At 41.2% G+C, this 23,489-nt stretch overlaps 1 protein-coding gene across 4 annotated transcripts in view; it reads right to left on the bottom strand.

The window, feature by feature from the left end:
- The window catches only part of asxl1 (ASXL transcriptional regulator 1), a 109,912-nt gene that overhangs the window by 47,660 nt on the left and 38,763 nt on the right, over nucleotides 1-23,489 (bottom strand). For 3 of the 4 annotated variants that reach the window (XM_068048367.1, XM_068048364.1, XM_068048365.1), the window contains 3 exons: nucleotides 22,833-22,941; nucleotides 1,926-2,046; nucleotides 1,143-1,249 (listed from right to left, as the gene is read on the bottom strand). In XM_068048367.1, coding sequence (XP_067904468.1) covers nucleotides 1,143-1,249; nucleotides 1,926-2,046; nucleotides 22,833-22,941 — 337 coding nt within the window. The remainder of the gene's footprint in view (nucleotides 1-1,142; nucleotides 1,250-1,925; nucleotides 2,047-22,832; nucleotides 22,942-23,489) is intronic. The other variant, XM_068048366.1, reaches the window with a different exon arrangement.

Raw genomic sequence — 23,489 nt, 5'->3', positions numbered from 1 at the left:
GGAAAATCTTAGTTGCTCAACAGCTAATGTGTGAAAAATCTATAGGCACAAGTTATTTGCAATTCAAACCACCCAACACTCATCTAGTCTTCAATGTGCAAAAAGGCCCAGTAGATGACGCTTCATATAAATTAGATTTGCAAAGGAATAAACTAGAGCAGTAAAGTTAGCATACAATTGGTTAATATTTCTTATCCATTCCACACTAAGTTTCCATATCAGCAATGGCATAATGCTTGTGTTTTGTAAATGTGAACATCCCAAAGACTTGAACTAATTAATAGCCATTAAGTCATAGGTCATCCTATTCCAATATGTATCATGGTACAACACTGTTAGATAAGGAATTTCAGGATATGGATTGGACATTGTGAAAGTGCCTTCACCACACAAACTGCAGTGGTTCCAGACAGCCTATCATGTATGCATAGCAAACCAAGTTTCAGTAGCGCACATACCCAGAGAATTTTGTTTTTAAATCTGTATTATTGTAACCTGTTGAGCATTATTGTACATGAATATAGTGCAGAATTGCTCTAGAGCATACTTCAGTGCAACAGGCACCCAACATTGATAGGTGAAAATCGGAGTTTAACCAACGCTTTCATACACAAGTTACTTTTATTTGGAACTGTATATCTTTCATCAGATGGCAATCCAGTTGAGTATCCTGCATGTTAAATATAACCAAAGAATTAAAGCATTTCCTTGGACAAAATATTCAAGAAAGCACCTTTAACTTGTGGGGTTACATATCTGGAAAAGCAATAAATCCATTTCATAGTTATTAATTACAAAAAAAAAACTAGTCCAACTCTTCAGTAACTGTAATAGCCTTTTCAGATCAAGTGCAGCTATGCAACCATCACCAATACTGCTAAAATGTAATGCTGCTAAGCAACACAGCTCTGGGGAGGAAACCAGAAAGCTTTACGAAACTATCTTACAAGCAATCAAGGCTCAGTGCAAGATGACATTACAATTTTTAAGCACTTCTTCATAAATAGATTTTATATTGAAATACACCAGATACTACTTACTAAAAGTATTTACATAAAACTCCATGTTCTTAACAGTTTCTAAAATTCATGGGTTTGAATTGTTTTTATTGCATTACAAATTTATCACAGGACCTCACTTACCTGCTGGGTTGCTTTGTGGCTGTTCTGCTTGCCAGGGGACGCCTGTTTGCCTTCAATCTCAGTGGAACATGATGCATTTGAGGAACTCTCATCCGACACTGGTGAGGCTAATTGTGAATGAATAAAAGCATATTTAGAATGCCCCTCTCTTTTGTTCGTCATACACACTGCATTTCACCAACTGGCAATTAGCATTCAAATAAAACACAAGACAATTCATTCTATATGGTTTTAAAACCCTTTTCAGATTTTCTTCGATTTTAAATGCAGCAAAAACTATTGTGAATTATGAAACTGATTAAAAGTTTATAAATGTACATTCTTTTAGTGTAAATATTCAAACTTTTCTGTGGGGCCTTTCAGAAATGCACCAACTGTTTTATGCCTTGAATTTCCCCTTCAGCACTAATCCTCCAATATGTTAAAATATTGGGGAAATCTACAGTTCAAAATGATAAAGCCAGCTTACAGCCTTACCTTCCAATTGCCCAGTACCACCTCCTGCCTTAAATATTTAAGCAATTTTCCCTTATAAGATACAAGGGTTCCCACCTCAGCTCCCTCTGGTAAAATTTTACCATGTTCTAACAATCCTCCTCATTAAATAACTTCTCCTGACCTCTTCCCTGATTGCTTTCATATCAATTTTCCAATTGATGACCCCTCTTCAAGTCCATAAGAGCATCCTATCTAAATTTATACAATAATTGGCACGATTGTTGCCTTGGGCTTTTATGGTTTTAAATAAAACTCGATATATTTCACATGTCAACCATCACATACCATCATTTTCCTCGCCTGTGGTACTGGTTTCATTCGAGTCACAGCTCTCCAAGTCAGGACCATCATCATAACCTTCACCATCGCCAATGGGCATGTTTTTGGACCATAATAGTGCATCTTTCTGCATGAACAGAATTTTAAAAAAAAATAAGTATTGCCTGAAGAATAAACCTAACTAGCAAGATATAAATTATTGAAGGTGGACATGAGTAAAACACTGCATGAAAAGGTTTACTGTTACAGGATTAACACCTTCAGTATATTACTAGAAAAAGAACTTAAATGTTCTCCTGTACTGTTATTTCTACAGTATGAAATATATGCATTTCACACAATTTCTCTGATAAAGATCCCATACTTGGATACAAGGTGAAAAAGTGGACATTACATCCATACATAATTTCCTTCCATTTCTGAATCAGTTAAGTTCTTTTTCAATCCCTCCATAGAACTTCGGCTGTATTTCTGAAAGCCACTTAAAGGCTAGGCACTCTCCATAAAGAGAAAAAAAAACTTGAAAGATACACATGCTGTTTTGTAAGACTAATGGTCAGTTAGAAAAATATAGACAGGGAGCAGGTTAACTGTCCACCTCCTCAACCAAGAAATTGTATTGGGGAGGGAGTGGAAAGAGAAAAAAGAGATTTATTGAGTTACATTCGCAACAAAAAGTTCTAAATTAGCACTTTCATCTTTAAAGTTCAGTGGGTAATACTACAAGCAATGCAAGCATATCTTTCTGAAAGCATGTTAAAATATCTCTCTTGCCAGATGCATTAAAATATTTTAATAAAGCTGATAAATTTGCTCCCCCTTAGAACAAAGTTTGGAATCCACTGAGTTTTGAAACTATGAATACCATTAAAATTCTCTCAAATCTATGAAGAAAAGCATTTAACTTTAAAAAGTCACCATTATATCATAGGATAATGAACTTCATTCATCTAAGCAATATTAAGTACTCTTGTGCATTCTCAGATACAAGCACAGAAGCAAAATACTATGGAAGCTGGAAATCTGAAATATAAACAGGAAATGCTGGAAATACTGACGTCAGCAGCTTCTGGGGAGAGAGAAAGAGTTAACTTTTCAAGTCAATGACTTTTCACCACAGATATTCTCAGCTGTTGGACATAAGAATGCCATCTTTGAAGCATGAAATCTAAATGCAACTCTTCAAAGCAGGTACAGGACACATGTCCAATTCACCAGAGAAACAATGCAGACAGATGCTGGCAGAACTGGAGAGCTATGAAACAGTTACAGTTCCACTAGAAAACCAATCTACCAGAAGTAATGAACAATGGTAAGAAAATCCGCTACTGTTATGTGCTCAACTTTACAACTCAAAAAGCCAGTAACAATTTTTGAAAGTCTGATGACTCCCACTCAAGTACGAGGTCACTTGTTTGCCTATTAGCAATTTAATAAATATTGGAGTTCATGTTTGTGATAGTACATTTTTTTTCTTCTGAAACTGTAGGCAGTACAATTGAACTTGTAAAAGACCCTAGTTAGACTGTAGTTCAAGTACCATGTACAATTTTGGTCAAGCAGTAACAGGAAGGATATAAAAGCAAAAAGAGTAAGTGGCTGCAGGATGGTTGGGACTGGGAACTAAATATACCTGGTTATAAAGTTTGCAGGATGGACAGCGAAAATGGCAAAGGGATGGAGTAGCTTTACTGATCAGAAATAATATCACCTCATTGGTGAGGGAGGATATAATGAGGGGAAAGCATCCAGTGGAGACCTTACGGGTGGAACTGAGGAACAGAAAAGGATCCAAAACTAATAGGTTTTGTGTATAGACCCCCGGTAGCAGTTCTGAAGTGTTAGATTGTACAAGTGCACAAATTAGGCAAGTGTGTAACAAAGGCAGAGTAGTTTAATGGGCGATTTTAACTTGCACATAGATTGGGAGAAGCAGACTAGCACCTGTCAGAAAGGTAGTGAATTTCTGGAATGTGTCTGGGATAGTTTCCTACAGCAATATGTCCTAGATGTAACAAGGGGACAGGCAATATTAGATTTAGTTATGAGTAATGAGCCAAATTTAATTAGTAGCCTAACTGTGCGTGAACATTTATCAAATAGTGATCACAACATGATCGAATTCAAGGTAGCATTTGAAAGTGAAAAGCACAAATCAGCTACTAGAATTTTAGACTTGGGTAAGGCTAACTTGACCGGAATGAGACAGAGACTGTCCACGGTAAACTGGGTAGATCTGTTAATGGGTCAAACGACTAAAAGACAGTGGGGAATATTTAAAGAAACATTTAACGAAATACAGAGCGAGTATATACCAGAGAGGAAAAATCTCCACTTCACAGAAAAAACACCCATGGACAACTGAAGAGATTAGGGATAGCATTAAAAAAAAGGGCTGACAAAAATGCAAAACACAGCACAGATCCGGCCGAATGGGATCGATACAAAGACCAGCAAAGGGTCACAAAGCACCTTACAAGAGCTACTAAAAAGAGATTATGAAAGGAAACTTGCAAGGGACATCAAAATCAATAAGAAATTTTATGGTTACATAAAGGGAAAGTGGTGGTCAAGAGCAATGTAGGCCCACCAAAAGCTGAAAATGGAGATATTGTCATTGATAATGGGGAAATGGCAGACATGTTGAACAATTACTTTGCCTCAGTATTTACAGTTGAAAAGGAGGATAAAATTAGTAGCAGATAGGGGACTAGGACTAAACACAATTAATGTAAGTAAATCAATAAAAAGGAAATTAATGGAACTAAAGAGTGAGAAATCCCCAGGACCCGACGGTTTTCATCCGAGGGTGTTAAAGGAAGTAGGGGAGCATATTGTAGATTCCCTAACTATAGTCTTTCAGAGTTGCCTACATTCAGGAGTGGTCCCTCTGGCTTGGAAAGTTGCACGTCACTCCTTTTAAGAAGGGTGAAAGGGGGAACCAAGGAAATTACAGACCAGTTAGCCTGACATATGTGGTGGGCAAGTTGCTGGAGTCTATAATCAAGGATAGGGTGACTGAACACCTAGAAAAATTTCAGTTAATCAGGGGATTGCCAGCATGGATTCATGACGGGAAGGTCATGCCTGACAAATCTCATTGAATTTTTTGAAGAGGTGACTAAGGTAGTGGACAGGGGAATGTCTATGGATGTTATTTATATGGACTTCCAGAAGGCATTTGATAAAGTCCCACATAACAGACTGTTTACTGAAGGTAGAAGTCCATGGAGTTGAGGGCAAATTATTGACACAGTTAGGAAGTTGGTTGAGTGGTAGGCAACAAAGTGAGGATAATTGTTAAGTACTCTGATCAGCAGGATGTGACTAGTGGTATCCTGCAGGGATCGGTGTTGGGGCCTCAATTATTCACATTATTCATTAACGACTTGGATGATGGCATAGTAAGTCATATATCCAAATTTGCTGATGATACAAAGTTAGGCAGCATTGTATACAGTCTAGATGATAGCAAAAAATTGCAAAAATATATTGACAGACCAGGCGAGTGGGCAAATCTGTGGCAGATGGATTTCAATGCAGGCAAGGGGGAGATTATCCATTTTGGACCAAAAAAGGATAGAGCAGGGTACTTTCTAAATGGGAAGAGGTTAAGTAACAGTGGATGTTCAAAGAGACTTGGGGGTTCAGGTGCATAGATCTTTAAAATGCCACGAGCAAGTACAGAAAATAATCAAAAAGACTAATGGAATGCTGGCCTTTATATCTAGAGGATTGGAGTATAAAGACAGAGGTTATGCTGCAGCTGTACAAAACCGTGGTTCGACCCCACTTGGAGTACTGTGAGCAGTTCTGGGCACCACACCTTAGGAAGGGTTTATTGGCATTGGAGGGCATGCAACATAGGTTTATAAGAATGATACCTGGACTACAGGGGTTAAGTTACGAGGGGCGATTACACAAATTACACCTGAATTTGCTAGAACTTGGAAGGTTAAGGGGTGATCTGATTGAAGTCTTCAAGATATTAACAGGAAAAGACAGGCTGGATAAAGATAAACTATTTCCACTGGTTGGAGATTCTAAAACTACAGGGCATAGTCTAAAAATTAGGACCAGACCATTCAGGAGAGATGTTAGGAAGCACTTCTTCATGCAAAGGGTGGTAGAGGTTTGGAACTCTCTCCCACAAACAGCAGTTGAAGCTAGAACAGTTCTTAATTTTAAATCTGAGATAGATTTTTATTAAGCAAAGATATTAAGGGATATGGGCCAAAGGCAGGTGTATGGAGTTAAGCCGCGGATCAGCCATGATGTCATTGAAAGACGGGACAGGCTCGAGGGGCTGAATGGCCTAATCCTGTTTCTGTATTCCTACAAATAGATTCACAAGGATTCCCTCAAGGCCCTCCTAAAATCTCACCTCTTTGCCCAAGCTGGAGGTCACCTCTAATAGCTCTTTTGGCTCGGCATTCATTTCTTTCTGATTATGTCACAGTCTTAGGAGGTTTTTTCTACATTAAAGGCACTATACAAATGCAAGTCGTTCTTGTAATTGTTACCAGTGATAAAGGGTGACAAGTTATGAAGAGTGACTCGATAAAATAAGGGCTTTTTCTTTTTTTTTTTTAAAAATTCATTCATTCATGGGAAGTGGGCGTCGCTGGCCAGGCCAGCATTTATTGCCCATCCCTCATTGCCCTTGAGAAGGTGGTGAGCTGCCTTCTTGAAACACTGCAGTCCATGCGGGGTAGGTACACCCACAGTGCTGTTAGGAAGAGTGTTCCAGGAATTTGACCCAGTGACAGTGAAGGAACGGCGATATAGTTCCAAGTCAGGATGGTGTGTGACTTGGAGGGGAACTTGCAGGTGGCAGTGTTCCCATGCATTTGCTCCTTGTTCTTCTAGTTGTCAGAGGTCACAGGTTTGGAAGGTGCTGTCTAAAGGAGCCTTGGTGCATTGCTGCAGTGCATCTTGTAGATGGCACGCACTGCTGCCACTGTGCGTCAGTGGTGGAGGGAGTGAATGTTTGTAGATGGAGTGCCAATCAAGCAGGCTGCTTCGTCCTGGATGGAGTCGAGCTTCTTGAGTGTTGTTGGAGCTGCACCCATCCAGGCAAGTGCAGAGTATTCCAACACACTCCTGACTTGTGCCTTGCAGATGGTCAATAGGTTTTGGGGAGTCAGGTGGCGAGTTACTCGCCGCAGGATTCCTAGCCTCTGACCTGCTCTTGTAGCCACAGTATCAATATGGCGACTCCAGTTCAGTTTCTCGTCAATGGTATTCCCTAGGATGTTGATAGTGGGGGATTCTGCGATGGTAATGCCATTGAATGTCATGGGGAGATGGCTCGATTCTCTCTTGTTGGAGATGGTCATTGCCTGGCACTTGTGTGGCACGAATGTTACTTGCCACTTATCAGTCCAAGCCTGGATATTGGCCAGATCTTGCTGCATTGCCACACGGACTGCTTCAGTATCTGAGGAGTCACGAATGGTGCTGAACATTGTGTAATCATCAGCAAACATCCCCACTTCTGACCTTATGATTGAAGGAAGGTCATTGATGAAGCAGCTGAAGATGTTTGGGCTTAGGACACTACCCTGACGAATTCCTGCAGTGATGTCCTGGAGCTCAGACGAATGACCTCCAACAACCACAACCATCTTCCTTTGTACTCGGTAGGACTCCAGCCAGTGGAGGGTTTTCCCCTGGATTCCCACTGACCTCAGTTTTGCTAGGGCTCCTTGATGCCATACTAGGTCAAATGCTGCCTTGATGTCAAGGGCAGTCACTCTCACCTCGCCTCTGGAATTCAGCTTGTTTGTCCATGTTTGAACCAAGGCTGTAATGAGGTCAGGAGCTGAGTGGCCCTGGCGGAACTCAAACTGAGCACCACGGAGCAGGTTATTGCTAAGCAAGTGCCACTTGATGGCACTGTTGATGACACCTTCCATCACTTTACTGATGATTGAGAGTAGGCTGATGGGGCAGTAATTGGCTGGGTTGGACTTGTCCTGCTTTTTGTGTACAGGACATACGTGAGCAATTTTCCACATTGCAGGGTAGATGCCAGTGTTGTAGATGTACTGGAACAGCTTGCCTAGGGGTACGGCAAGTTCTGTAGCACAGGTCTTCAGTACTATAGCCGGAATAACGTCAGGACCCAAAGCCTTTGCAGTATCCAGTGCCTTCAGTCGTTTCTTGATATCACGCGGAATGAATCGAATTGGCTGAAGTCTGGCATCTGTGATGCTGGGGACTTCAGGAGGAGGCAGAGATGGATATCAACTCGACACTTCAGGCTGAAGATTGTTGCAAGTGTTTTAGCCTCATTTTTTGCACTGATGTGCTGGGCTCCCCCAACATTGAGGATGGGGATATTTGGGGAACCATCCCCTCCAGTTAGTTGTTTAATTGTCCACCACCATTCACGGCTGGATGTGGCAGGACTGCAGAGCTTAGATCTGATCCGTTGGTTATGGTATCGCATGCTGCTTATGCAGTTTGGCACGCAGATAGTCCTGTGTTCTAGCTTCACCATTTTGACACCTCATTGAGGGATGCCTGGTGCTGCTCCTGGCATGCCCTCCTGCACTCTTCATTGAACCAGGGTTGGTCTCCTGGCTTGATGGTAGTGGTGGAGTGGAGGATATGCCGGGCAATGAGTTTACAGATTGCGGTTGAGTACAACTCTGCTGCTGCTGATGGTTCACAGCGCCTCATGGATGCCCTGTTTTGCATTGCTAGATCTGTTCGAAATCTATCCCATTTAGCACGGTGGTATTGCCACACAACACGAAGGAGTGTATCCTCAATGTGAAGGCAGGACTTAGTCTCCACAACCACTGTGCGGTGGTCACTCCTACCAATACCGTCACGGACAGATGCATATTCAGCAGGCAGATTGGTGAAGACGAGGTCAAGTATGTTTTTCCCTCTGGTTGGTTCCCTCACCACCTGGCACATGCCCAGTCTAGCAGCCAAGTCCTTTAGGACTTGGCCAGCTCGGTCAGTAGTGGTGCTACCAAGCCACTCTTGGTGATGGACATTGAAGCCCCCCACCCAGAGTACATTGTGCCCTTGCCACCCTCAGTGCTTCCTCCAAGTGGTGTTCAACATGGAGTACTGACTCATCAGCTGAGGGACAGCAGTAGGTAGTAATCAGCAGGAGGTTTCCTTGTCTATGCTTGATCTGATGCAATGAGACTTCATGGGGTCCAGAGTCGATGTTGAGGACTCCAGGGTATCTCCCTCCCTACTGTGTACCACTGTGCCACCATCTCTGCTGGGTCTGTCCTGCCGGTGGGAGGGAACATACCCGGGGATGGTGATGGCAGTGTCTGGGCCCTTGTCTGTCAGGTATGATTCTGCAAGTATGACTATGTCAGGCTGTTGCTTGACTAGTCTGTGGGACAGCTCTCCCAACTTTGACACAAGCCGCCAGATGTTAGTAAGGAGGACTTTGCAGGGTCGACAGGGCTGGGTTTGCCATTGTTGTTGCCGATGCCTAGGTCGATGCCGGGTGGTCCGTCCAGTTTCATTCCTTGTTATTGACTTCGTAGCGGTTAGATACAACTGAGTGGCTTGCTGGGCCATTTAACAGACAGACAGAGGGAGACGGAGACACAGAAAGGGAGACGGAGACAGACAGAGGGGAAGACAGTGAGACACCCCCATTTACTGTCTGCTCATGTCAGAGTCCAGTTGCTTCTCCTCTGCTGCAGAGGAAACACCAGCTTAAAGCCACAGATTAGATTAGATTAGAATTAGAATATTACAGCGCAGTACAGGCCCTTCGGCCCTCGATGTTGCGCCGAGCTGTGAAACCATCTGACCTACACTATTCCATTTTCATCCATGTGTCTATCCAATGTCCACTTAAATGCCCTTAAAGTTGGCGAATCTACTACTGCTGCAGGCAGGGCATTCCACGCCCTTACTACTCTCTGAGTAAAGAAACTACCTCTCACATCTGTCCTATATCTATCACCCCTCAACTTGAAGCTATGTCCCCTCGTGTTTGCCATCACCATCCGAGGAAAAAGACGCTCACTATCCACCCTATCTAACCCTCTGATTATCTTATATGTCTCTATTAAGTCACCTCTCCTCCTCCTTCTCTCCAACGAAAACAACCTCAAGTCCCTCAGCCTTTCCTCGTAAGACCTTCCCTCCATACCAGGCAACATCCTAGTAAATCTCCTCTGCACCTTTTCCAAAGCTTCCACATCCTTCCTATAATGCGGTGACCAGAACTGCACGCAATACTCCAGGTGCGGCCGCACCAGAGTTCTGTACAGCTGCAGCATGACCTCGTGGCTCCGAAACTCGACCCCCCTACTAATAAAAGCTAACACACCATATGCCTTCTTGACAGCCCTATTAACCTGGGTGGCAACTTTCAGGGATTTATGCACCTGGACACCAAGATCTCTCTGCTCATCTACACTAACAAGAATCTTCCCATTAGCCCAGTACTCTGCATTCCTGTTACTCCTTCCAAAGTGAATCACCTCACACTCACACAGATGGGGAGGGGCTTGTCACATGACAGTCACTCATTCCCACACAGCAGTTAGCAGTATTTCTCTACTTGCTGAGGGAACAGTTAGTTCCTTTAAACTTCCCAGTCCTAGTTCTTGCTAGGGACTTAGCAGACATTTCTTCTCTCGTCACAAGTACTGCAGTGTCGGATACAGTATTGCACATTAGGTGATCATCTTATCACATGACTTGGCTGGCAGCTTGTCTTTTAAAAATGTTTTTTTTAAAAAAAAGATATAAACTCAGATCTCCAGTCTGTCGACTAAAGAAAATTTTCATTCAACAAAGCACATTGCCGTAACAAAGATAATTGGGGAAGGGGTGAGTGGTGTGATGAGAGAAAAATTCCTTACACAGGTGATTGAAGCTATTATTGAAGCAAAATCCACACATTCTTTTAAAGTGAGGTTACTTTCTTGAAAAAAGGACAAATGCAGGATATGAGGTGCAAGGGAGTGGGATAAAACTGGCTGTCCCACGAAAATAAACATGGGCGCAGACCTGATGAGCTGAATGGCCTGTTTGTGTTAACATTCAAGATTTTGATTACCAGATAACATCCAATTAAGCAGCTGAATGTTAACATAAATCAGGTATGCTATACAGCAGGAACAACCCTAGACGGATGATAAAAGGGAATATAAACAAAAAGGTATACACAGAAGTCCACCAGAAAGTCCCCGTTTCCAGGATTCATAAGTAAAAATTACAACAGAAAATGGTACTCAAACATGCTGGGTTTATTTGGAATCAAGTAATGAACTCCGAAGCTTAAAAGTGCAAAAACTGTCAGGGGGAATATTGCTGTGCCCCAAATAAAGAGAATGCATGGAATACAGTAGGGGGAGGGGGGGGGAGAAACAGTTTGCAGCAAATTGAAGATAGCCACAATGGACACCTTCTAAATTTTTGTACCAAGAGGCCTAGTGAATGATAGAAAGGAATACTGGCTACAGTGCAGAGAACAGTGTCCAGTTTTTCATGATAATGCTTTGTTACAGTGAAAAAACTAAAACTTGTTGCATCTGTAAATTCAACAAAGATCCACAAATCACAAGATAGTTACAGATAAGGAAACCCATTGTCGTTTATTCATCTAACAAGACCTGACAGTCATTGCAGCACTTGCGATAATTCCATGATGGCATTTACACCATTTTATTTGGAAGACCATTACACATGGTTATTCTTTGTATGAAGAACTTTCCGATAGTCAAGAAAAATACTGTAAATCTAGAATCTCATTAGTACAACAGCATCTCCTTTCCAGACTGGAAAGCCCAAGTGTCTCTAGTCTTTCCTCAGAATTTAGACATCCTACATTAGCTATCAGCCTCGTAGCTCTTCTCTACACTGCCTGCAGCCCTTCAATATCTCGCTCATTTTCAGCAAACAAAAGTAATTCCTTTAGACTCCAGGACAATTCTGGAGAGTTGTTTACCCGATCCATCAGATTTTTCAAAGGGAAATCCTCCATCTTCCAGGTGATTAGTGGACAGAAGAAATGGGGGTGGGGGGCCCAGCCAACAGATGGCAGCTTTCAACACCCCAGAAACTCAAACATGCGGGACAGAATTTAATACGGTCACTAAAGGAGGCGAAGAGATGGGTAAGGTGTGCTGCACTATCCCACAGGTATAAAGAAGATCTTGTACTAAATTCCCCACATGATTTTTGAGGGTGCACTTGATATTAGTTCATGGTCCTAAGCAAAGTAGTTAATGGAAACTTGGTTTTGAAAAAGGGGGAAGTGGGGCTCTGTCCCACTTATACTATTTCTAGATAGAATGCAATCTAATTATTTCCACTATATCCACTGACTGATGATTAAGACTATTTGCTTTTTCCACTGATATGGTGTCAACAGATGAACACTGCAATATCGCCAGTCTGCCTTCACTAACACCAATCAGTGGTGGGGTTGGACACACATGGTGGGGGAGGGGGGGGGGGGGCGGGGAAAAGAGAGGGGGCAAGAGAAAGACACAGACAGTGTTGTAAAAAAAAAAAACTGATTCATTAACATCCTTCAGGGAGGGAAATCTGCCAGCCTTACGCGATTTGAACCTACATGTGGCTCCAGACTCAATGGTGATTGACTCTTAACTGCCTTCCGAAATGGCCGAGCAAGCCACTCAGTTGCATCAAATTGCTACAAAAAAGTCAAAGAAGAATCCCTAACAGCACTGAGTGCATATACATCACATGGACTGCGCAGTTCAAGAAGGTGGCTTGCCACCACCTTCTCAAGGGCAATTAGGGGTGGACAATAAATGTTCGCCTTGCCAGCGAACCTCAATCCCTATGAACAAATTAAAAACTTGCCATAGCAAGATTTGAGGTCACAACCTTCAGGTTACTGGCCCAGAGCTATAATCAATTGGCTACTTGACTCCTGGATGTAGTTTTATTTGTTGTTAACATTGAGTTGGAAACATTACCACTAGTGATTCCAATCTTCACCCAATAACTGGAAATGCAAGAAGTGCATTGTTTTCATACTTGCAGCAGTTTTCAACTTACTGTAATTTAAAGATGTAAAGGAGCATGATGCAAAATCATTTTTTTCTCTTAAATAGCTGGATTCCAAAAGATATAAATGAAATACACAGGGAACATTTGAAAGTTAGATACAAGGAGAATTTGCCCAAGGATGTCTGACGTCATAAACTTGAGTTTTGCTCCAGCAACTAATACAATGAACACTACTGAATTAATTACCACTGACTGTCTTTTAGATGGAACTGCTTAATTGAATGTTATGAATGATATACTTGAGCCAACAATGTACAGTACTATCAACTTGTATGCAAATTCAGAATACAAAAAATGTCTCAGCTGATAAGTAGGATACAAGTGGGTGGCGCAGTGGTTAGCACCGCAGCCTCACAGCTCCAGCAACCCGGGTTCAATTCTGGGTACTGCCTGTGTGGAGTTTGCAAGTTCTCCCTGTGCCTGCGTGGGTTTCCTCCGGGTGCTCCGGTTTCCTCCCACATGCCAAAGACTTGCAGGTTGATAGGTTAATTGGCCATTATAAATTGCCCCTAGTATAGGTAGGTGGTAGGGAAATATAGGGACAGGTGGGGATGTGGTAGGAATATGGAATTAGTGTAGGATTAGTATAAATGGGTGGTTGATGGTCAGCACAGACTCGGTGGGCCGAAGGGCCTGTTTCAGTGCTGTATCTCTAAACTAAACTAAAGTGGCATAACAAAACTCATTTCCCTAGCAACTCATTACTACTATAGTGACGAGCACTTCTTTTAATCATTCCACCACAAACATAACCTAAATGGTCTTCTGCAAGTAGACATACCACAACAGTGGTGGTTTGGGGAGGGGGAACAAAGTAAATATCCAGAGTCAACCCATGCTGCGCTCTCATACCCCAATTATTATTGTAATTAAGTGATCTCAGAACAAGACATCTTAGTGAGAAACAACATGCATTAGGAGACCTCATTCTATTCAAGTGCTATAGAAACTGTGCATCATAGTTTAATTAAAACACATGAAACAATGGTTGATTCCCATTTGAAAAACCAGAAACAACCAAATCACTTGAGGTAAACAAGTCAACTGGGGAGGAAGGAGAGAAAGGAATGCTGTTTTAGCTTCTGAACTGATACATAAACTTCTATCACAATCAATTGGTCATGACATTACCAACACACTTGGATAGGGTGCTAACACTTCTCAGTTTCAAACATTCAACTCCTTGGTTTGGTCTTCTGAAGCAATTAATTTACAGCTTAGCATAAGACAGGAGGTTGCTTAACAAGTTACAAAGAATCTTAGAAACTGATGGGTCACAATCAGCAATGATAGCATTCTGCAAAACATGCACTTGCCCTTTGACAGAATACCTTAGTCTCTTAACAGGCCACGCAAAAAGCCACTTTCTTGTTCTTCAAAAGGTATGCTCAAAGTTGAGACCATTGATCAACTCAAATGGAATCTTAACCAAATACTCCATCCCCTACAGACATGTGATAAATAAAGTTCCAGCATGGCTGTTTCAACAGCTAAACCTAGACATCTTGGTCTCTTCAATGTACTGAAATGTGGCTGCTACAAATTTTACAGATTCTTCTACAAGTCCAACTAGCAGTGCTACTTACTACCATGATGTTGCTAACTTGGCAAACAATATTTTGGCCAATTTCCTTCAACTTCAAACTGAACTCTCAGCTCTACCAAAAATGAAGCTGTCCCATTTAAAGTCCTTTTGCGCTCCCTTATTCTTAATTCTAATAAAATTCAGGAAGGCTGCTTACATTTCGGGTAGGCTTTTCAAGGACCTGATCCCTACTACTGGACAAAACAAAACAAAAGTTTGCCACCTAATAAGTGACCCCCGTTACAAGGCAAGAGGAGTGCACTGTTTATTCTACTTCTCCACAGGTCACAACATATAATTAAATTTTTTCCCACTTACTAGTACAGTCGGACTGTATTTTTATCCCAGAATAAAACACACCAACCAGGTTTCTTTAATCAACAATAACATTATCAGTCCATTATAAAAACAAGTCTTAATCAGTAATGAAGTAAAAGCATAAACACAGATTGAAATATTAAAGTTCCCTTTTTACCACAGCTCCCTCAAACTCATACACATATACCTGTTAACTGGAAAACGAAGGGATTTTTTTTTTTGTTTTTTTTTAAAAAGAGCTGTAGTACAGACTAAAAAAACACTTGGGTAGAATACTTGCTCATTCTTGAATAAACAGCAGATGATATATGTTGCGTTCCAAAACTGGCATACAGTCTGGTGTCCGAGTACACAGACGGGTCACTGGGATTTTTAGAACAGTTCTTTTTAGGCGGCTTTGAGAATTAATTTAGAAGGCTTTTCTTCAAAGATAGGAGACAGGATGAGCTGACACAATGGACTTCTCAGGGTCTTTTAGAGAGGTGCTGGAAAGCAGAGCTGGGTTATGGTCTGCTCTCCTTCTTTGGGAATTCTTCTCTTCCTTGGAAGTTCTCTCCATTTTCATACAGTTCAACCCTAAATTAACAATTCAAAAGTGAAACAGACAGCAGGTCTGACCTCCATCAATCTTGACCTGTCACTAATTTGGACGCCTGGAGAAGTTGTTTACAAAGTTCCCTGTTGTTTATTCAGCTGGAAGTCAGGTGGTTTCCTGGAAAGGCTCGTTTTCAAGACCTCTCAATGCCCCTTTTAAAAGGGACTGTTTTTCCCAAAGTCAAGTGTCCTTTACATGACCCCCATTGAAAGCCCCAAAGTTTAACATTTCTTCAATCTTTCAAAAATGAATCCTCAAATTATATTTAAGAAAACACAGAAGCACTTTCGTAACACTTCCATCCTTGGAGGAATGAAACACCATTTTTAAATGCATTTCATTACAAAGTGTGGAAAAAATAGATGAAAAATTTTAAAACACACATTTTCACACAAACACATTCACTCTTTTCTTGTAGCTAATACAGTTCTGCTTTGTACCATCTTAGCACTCATAACTCAAAGCAAAGTTAGCTTCTAGATAAAGCATCTGCAATCACATGAGTTGTCCTGTAATGTGGATAATCTTTAAGTGATAGGGCTGTAACGGTAAACTTCATCAGAATCGTCTGGCATTCTGGTTTTTGAATTTTTCCACAAAGGATAGGGGGTTATGCTAAGTATATACCAGGGTCTCTCTGTAGTCGTGGGAGACATAAACCTCAAAATGCTCATCGGCCAATAATAGACCTAAGGTTTCTTTTTCCACTGTTAAATATCTTCTTCGGTGTCCATTTAGTTTTTTGGAAAAGTATCGCAATGGCTTTTCTAGACCGGATTCATCATCTTGTAACAGGACTGCACTGACCCCCAGGTCACTGGTATCAACTGCTACCTTAAAGGGCTTCAGCAAATTTGGAGCCACAAACGCTGGTTCATTAGTCAAAATGGTTTTCAGTTTCTCAAAAGATTCTTAGTACTCCCCTGACCACACGACATTGGTTTTCTTTTTCTGTAGCAAATCTGTTAGTGGGCCAGCTATGATACAAAAATTTAGTGTAAACTTACGGCACAAAGCACATATCCCCAAAAACCTCATGATTTTTCGCTTAATCTTAGGGGTAGGGAACTTCACCAATGCTTTTGTACTTTTGCAGCTCTTGGCAACACTTGTCCTTGCCTGACTAAATGCCAGGTAGGTCACTCTTGCTTTCGTAAATTCACTTTTGGCAAGCTTTATTACTAAAATCAGCCGATTGTAATTTTCTAAATAGAGCTTCTAGTTGTTCCAAGTGGTCTTTCCAAGTGTCACTGTATATCCGCAAATTACAGTTAGGATCACTGGCTACCACTTAGTTCATTTGTCTCTGAAAGGTTGCTGGGGATTTTTTTTTCTTTTTTTAAGCCCGAATGGCATCACTCAGCATTGGAAAAGACCGTCTGGTGTGACAAAGGCCGATATTTCTTTAGCTCGGGGTGTCAAATGTACTTGTCATTATCTCTAACAAATCTATCTTTGTAAGAAATGTGGCACTGTCCATTGTCAATAGTCTTCCAAGCAAGGTATTGGGTAGGAGTCTGCCTTTGTTACTGAATTAACTTTTCTACAGTCTATACAGTCTAGTTCAACTATCAGGTTTAGGCACGAATATTACTCGGGAACTCCAGCTGCTTTGATGGTGTTCAATTGGGTGTTTTTCCAGCATGTATTGGATTTCTGCTTCTACCTGGGCCTGTTTCTCTGCACTTGTGATAAGAATGCGGTTTTATAGCTAAGGTTGTACATCGTGGCTTATACTTACAGACTCCTTTAAATGCTGTGAATAGCCGTGTTAGGTCCTCTCATTGTTCTGCATCTAAATAGGAAAGCATAGTGTCCAATCTCACTAACAATTCAGTAGTAGCTAATTGGATAGTCAGAAGTTCCGTTTGAGAATTGTCTCGGTATCCTTCTGCCTCATCCTCACTATCCCCTTGATCCTTCACTGTCCCCAATACCTGTGCTTGCTTATCATCCTCCTGGCGATGATGTGGTTTCAACATTTTGATATAATACAGCCAATCCTTTTTCCAGTGATCTGGGGTGTCAAATAAATTACTTTACCAATTCTCTTGACCACTCTATATGGATCACTGCATCGTACCTTCAACAGTTCATCCTGTAAAGGCACTAATATCAATAACTCATCTCCCGGTTGAAATGTTCAGGTCTTGGCATGCTTGTCTGCCCATTTCTTCATAGTTGTTTGGGAAGCTTTAATGTGTTCCTGAGCCACTTTGCAAGCTCTCGTGAGCCATTCCCAGAACAAGGATACATAATCTAGCACAGAAGATTTGTCCCTTTGTTCTAAAACCTTACTTTAATTAGTTTTAGAGGACCTCTTATTTTATGTCCATAAACTAATTCAAAAGGCCTAAAATAGGTGCATTAACTAGGTGAATCCTAGTGGCAAAAATGTAACCCTTCATCCCAATCATGGGCATCTTCCTGACAGTATGCCTTGATCATCTTTTGAAAGTCTGATGGTAGCTTTCTAAAGCTCGTGTCTGTGGGTAGTATGGTAAAGACTTTAACTATGTTATACCCAAAATACCCATAACTTCCTGAAAAATTGTAGACATAAAATTGGAACGTAGATCTGTCTGAAACTCAATTGGTAATCTATATCTAGTGAAGAACTGGGTTAACTTCTCTACCACTACCTTAGCTGAAACTGTATTCAAGGGAATGACCACTGGGAGCTGAGTAGCCATATCTATGATAGCGAGTACATATTGCTGTCCCGCTTTTGTTTTCGGTAAAGATCCTACAGAGTCTACCAACACCCTACTGAATGGTTGCCCCAATAACTGGTATGGGAATTAGAGGTGCTGGTTTTATGGCAGGTTGGGGTTTTCCCACAATCTGGCACGTAGGGCAGGTTTTACAAAACTGCACAACGTCCTTGGAAAGATCTGACCAGTAAAAATGTTGACTTGAGAGATTTGGTCTTCCAGATCCCATGTCTCACTATAGGAATTTCATGCGCTATACTTAATAGTTTCCGGCGATACTTTGGCTGTACCACTATCTGATGAACTACCGTCCATTTTTCGTCCGCAGGTCTGTGAAGTCGCCACTTCATCAGAATCTCATCATTAATATAATAGCCTTCTGAAACTCCTTTTGCCTCAGCTTCTGTTAGAGCTGATTGTGCCACTTTACTTAACTTTAGATCAGCTTACTGAGCCTTGATCAGAGAAGACTTAAACATTTCCTTTGGATTAGCCAAATCCCCAAAGAAAGTTTCAGATATGTGACTATTTGACAATGCCAATTTTACTTATGATGGAACTAGTTTAGCCATTGCTCGAGTCCTACACATGAAGGAAAAATTCCTGGAACCTTTTCCTTCAACTGTTCTGTCGCCAACTTCACTTGGATTTTCCATGACTACTGGAGAAGCTACTACCTTTGCTCTGGCCAAATCATTGCCCAGCAGGTCAATAGTAGGTCAAACTATTGACAACTCCCACAGCTACCGTTCCAGACATTAGGTCACACTCTAGGTGCATCAGATACAAAAAGGTACAGGTATATACTCCCCGCCAATACCATTCACTACAACTTTGGCGTTCAGTGCACACTCTGGTGGAAATGCTACGCCTTTCCTCAGTGAGAGTTTGGGTAGCTCCTGTATCCCTCACTTGAGGGTTAAGGAATTACTTTTCCTTTTTACCAGAATTCCCTATAACTCAGTTATCTTTATTCACAACCCATGCAACTCACATTGGTTTTTGTACTTGGCCTTACAGCTGCAGTCAGAGCCTAATCTGTCTTACTCTAGGTCAGGGCCCCTTTCTCTGCACCGGCCTTGTGTACCCCTACAAGTCCCATGGGCTTACCCCAAAACTTCCAGCATCTGCATGAAAGCGTCCCACCTTGTGACAATGATAATACTTAAGCTTGCGGACCTCACTTGCACTCTCAGCATCTTCCTTGCTGGCCTGAAGAGGAGATCCCGGAGCATTCCCAGCTGTCCCTTAGTATTCCCGGCTACTTGCCTTCCTTTCACCCTCCCACCTTCTATCTTTCTTGGGTTTGTGGGGGTGACAGACCAAGGCTTTGGGCTTATAAACAAGCTCATAAATCATCAATTTCCATTGCCTGTCTGGCTCTTGAAACATTCTGGTTCTCGACATGGGTTCTGACTAACGGTGGGAATGCATTTTTAAATTCTTCCAGGAGAATTAGATCCCCAAGGTTCTCATACATGGCTTCCATCTTTAATGCCTGCATCCAGCAATCAAAATTAACTTGCTTTACTCTCTCAAATTCTATACAAGTCTGCCCAATCTCCGGAAGTTCCGAAATTTCTGTTGGTAAGCTTCAGCAGTCAGAATAGCCTTTTTTGCTATCTCGATCTGCAGAAGCCTCCTCGGAAAGCATGGCATAAACTTCATGAGCTCTGCCCATCAACCTGCTTTGCATAAGCAGTGTCCAGCTTTCCTTCAGCCACTTCATCTGTTTGGACAGCAATTTAAATTTCTACAAGCCCTCCCCAAGTTTGAGGAAAGGGACATTTTTCATTTCTTTTGAAAAGACAGCCAAAGAAATGGAAGTCAAAAGAAATGAAAAATGCCTCTACGTCCCTTTCCTCAAACTTAGGGAGGGCTTGTAGAAATTTAAATAGCTCTCCACTGGGTCCTGGGCTGGAGTCAGATTTTTCCTCAGAGCTAAGGCCACTCTTTTGCCTTAGTTACATCTTTTCAAATTCTAATTCCTTTCCTTCTCTTTCTCTTCGCTTTTCCTCAAGTACAAGTTTCTTCATTGTCAGTTCTCTTTCAAGTGTAAGATTTTTCAACCCTTTTTTCCTCCTTTTTCTGTTCAAGCTCAAGCTGCTTATCTGCAACTGAATTTTAGTTAATTCAACTGCACTACCCTCTCGTTTGTTTTCTTCCAATTGCAAATGGCGTGCTATTACTTGAATTATGTCTGCTTTTTTAGCTCCTGGTTTTAACTAACACCAACAGTTCTGCCAAATCCTTTAGTTTAACCTTGGTTAAGTGTCTCAAATCCTCCTTGCCCAAAAAAAGTCGCAGCAACTGATAGACATTCCAGTGGTGTAGACTTTACTCTACGACACAAGAAACCTGGTTCTTTGTATTTTTCTTTCATCAATTACCGCCCCAATTACAATTGTAAGTCATCGGCGTTGGGTTTATCCTGCAAAGAGCCCCCAATATGTTACGACCGAGGAGGGCGGAGTGCACGGTTTATTCTAGTTTCACTTCTCCACGGGTCACAACATATATTTAAATGTTCTTCCCAATACAGTCAGACTGTATTTTTATCCCAGAATAAAACACACCGACCGGCTTTCTTTAATAAACAATAACATTATCAGTCCATTATAAAAACAAGTCTTAATCAGTAATGAAGCAAAGCATAAACACACAGATTGAAATTTTAAAGTTCCCTTTTTACCTTAGCCCTCTTGCACTCTCATACATCTGTTAACTAGAAAAATAAAGGGTTTTTTATTTTTAGAGCTCTATTACAGACAAAAAAAACCCCACTTGGGCTGAATACTTGCTCATTCTTGAAGTAACAGCAGATATGTTGTGTTCCAAAACTGGCCTCTGAGTACACAGACAGGGGTCACTGGGATCTTTTAGAAGAGTTCTTTTCAGGCGGCGTTGAGAATTAATTTAGCAGGCTTTTCTTCAAAGACAGGAGACGAGTTGAGTTGACAGTGGACTTGGCAGGGTCTTTGAGGGGTGCTGGAAAGCTGAGCCAAGTTGTGGTCTCTCCTTCCTTGGGAATTCTCTTCTCTGCTTGGAAGTTCTCTTCTTTTATACAGTTGAACCCTAATGTAAAACAATTCAAACGCGAAACAGACAACGGGTGGTCAACCTTTTGACCTTCAATCTTGACCTGTCACTTCTTTCTCAACAACTTAGCAAGGTTTCCAAAGTTTTCTGTTGTTGTTGCTGGAAGTCAGGTGGTTTCCCGGAAAGGCTCGTTTTCAAGACCTCTCTGTGCCCCTTTTAAAAGGGACTGTTTTCCCCCCCAAAGTCAAGTGTCCTTTACATGACCCCCATTGAAAACCCCAAAGTTTAACATTTCTTCAATCTTTCAAAAATGAATCCTCAAATATATTGAACAGAACTTTGGCACTTTCCTAACACCCCTCTCTTGCTTCTGGGTCCCAACATCCCTCTCAATCACATATTCTTTTCTTTTTCTACTGACACTACTGTTGCCAGCATTCTTTTCTACATTCCAAGCACCCCACTGCACATACCTTTCCTCCCCAACGTTCAAATCACAAAGCATGGTTGTTTTGCACCACAATTCATTCATTCCTGGGATGTAAAGCTCCAGGATTCCTTACTGCCTTCAATTTTTCCTTCTCAGGCTTTTAAATTCTATGCTTGGAATCACTTAAATTACCTTGTCTTCCATTTTGGTGCCTTGCAACACTTTCTTCCTCTCTCCCCACACCTCAAGGATGTTAACTACAGCAGAACCACAAGAGTCACAACACTAAATCCAGATCTGCAACTCTCAATTTTAACAATTAAAGGATTTACCAAGTAGCAGTAGTAAGTCTTTACATTGTAACTGTACTTGTGCAAGGTTGTTGCCTGGAACACTGTGCCTCATACCAGCAACGACAGACACAGTTATCTCTCAAGTTAAAACATGTGCTTTCAACCGGTTTCAAAATCTAGCATTTGACACCAAAGCATAAGCTCTTCAGGCCTTCTTTATGGATCAGTCTCAGTTTTGTTACAGCGGGCTCTAGCTGCAGCCCACCAGTATCTTTAAATAAAAACATATGCTTGCTAACAGATAGCAGTTAATCTAACTTGACTTAACCAGGTATAGAAAATACACAATGCTTCACGTCTTTTGGAATGATACAAGTCTTTTATAAGGATACTCACTCCATTAGAGAGAAAGGTATGGAAATTAGATGCAAAATATACAAGCATTGCAAGTACTATACATGCAATTACTGTATTTCCTTCAGAATAGAGTCCTCCAAAATGCCAACCTGAATCAAATTTTCTTTAGGGACGGAAGAGCATGAAGGTGGAGTAGGGCAGAAACTGAAAAAAATATCTTTCTGCAGCAACACAGTAATATGAAACAGTTATACGCAAATCACTATGTGGATTAAGTGCTTGGAAGACACAGCTCCTTCCAAAAAACTACTGCAGCCACAACACTTTAAATTTCCAGGCCAAATAGTTATTGCTAAAGGACAAGTATCATGACCAAAACGTATTTCACGATCACCAGATATCTCAAAGCATTTTACAGTCAATGAAGTTCTTTTGAAGTGTAGTCACTGTTCTAATGTAGGCATGTGGATCCACTGTATCCAAAACAGCAAGCTTGGAAATCCCTAGTGACAGCAACAAAATGGTACAATAGTTCTTACCTTCAATGTATAAAGACCCATCCGCCCTGGAAGTCTGTAAAACATTCCATCATCTGCACGAGAATTAGTGTGAAGCATAGCATTCAGACATGCCAAGGGAGATGTTCCACTACATAAAATAGATTGAAAAGCATATTTTATGTAAATACCTCGCATAAAGTTCAGATTGGCACAGTGGCACATATTCTGTTCCAACTGGCCAATTTCCCTATCATTTTTGAAACTGTAAAAGTAAAAGGTGCCAAAAACAGCAACCAGATTGATTATAAAAACCAAAGTTATAATTAAAATAACTTTGTAAATGAATTTTCAAATATTGCTTGCCAATTGTTAAGCCTTTTGATTTCCACTTGTCTACATCATTTTGCTTCAGGATATCAGTCTGAACAATTCAGGATTGAAGCATTGCATACTTGGCTCTTCATAAACAGCACAAGTGTAGTACATGGGGTTTATACCCATCTGGAGTTGTCCTACTGTGGGGGACCAAAAAAAAAAAAACTTTCCGAAAATGTTTCCACCAATGTGAGGTATATAATTTTCTGCCGATCCATGTCACACAATACATTTCTTTTACACCTCAAAATTTATTTAGCACTTAACATTATTCTGCTGCATAATTTCAGAGAATTGGCTTTTTGTTGTACATGTCACCTA

The sequence above is a fragment of the Heterodontus francisci genome, chromosome 16, assembly GCF_036365525.1.
Source record: "Heterodontus francisci isolate sHetFra1 chromosome 16, sHetFra1.hap1, whole genome shotgun sequence".
Classification (NCBI taxonomy): Eukaryota; Metazoa; Chordata; class Chondrichthyes; order Heterodontiformes; family Heterodontidae; genus Heterodontus; species Heterodontus francisci.
Note: the sequence above shows the minus strand (reverse complement) of the source record. Positions and strands in the feature narration are given on the sequence as shown.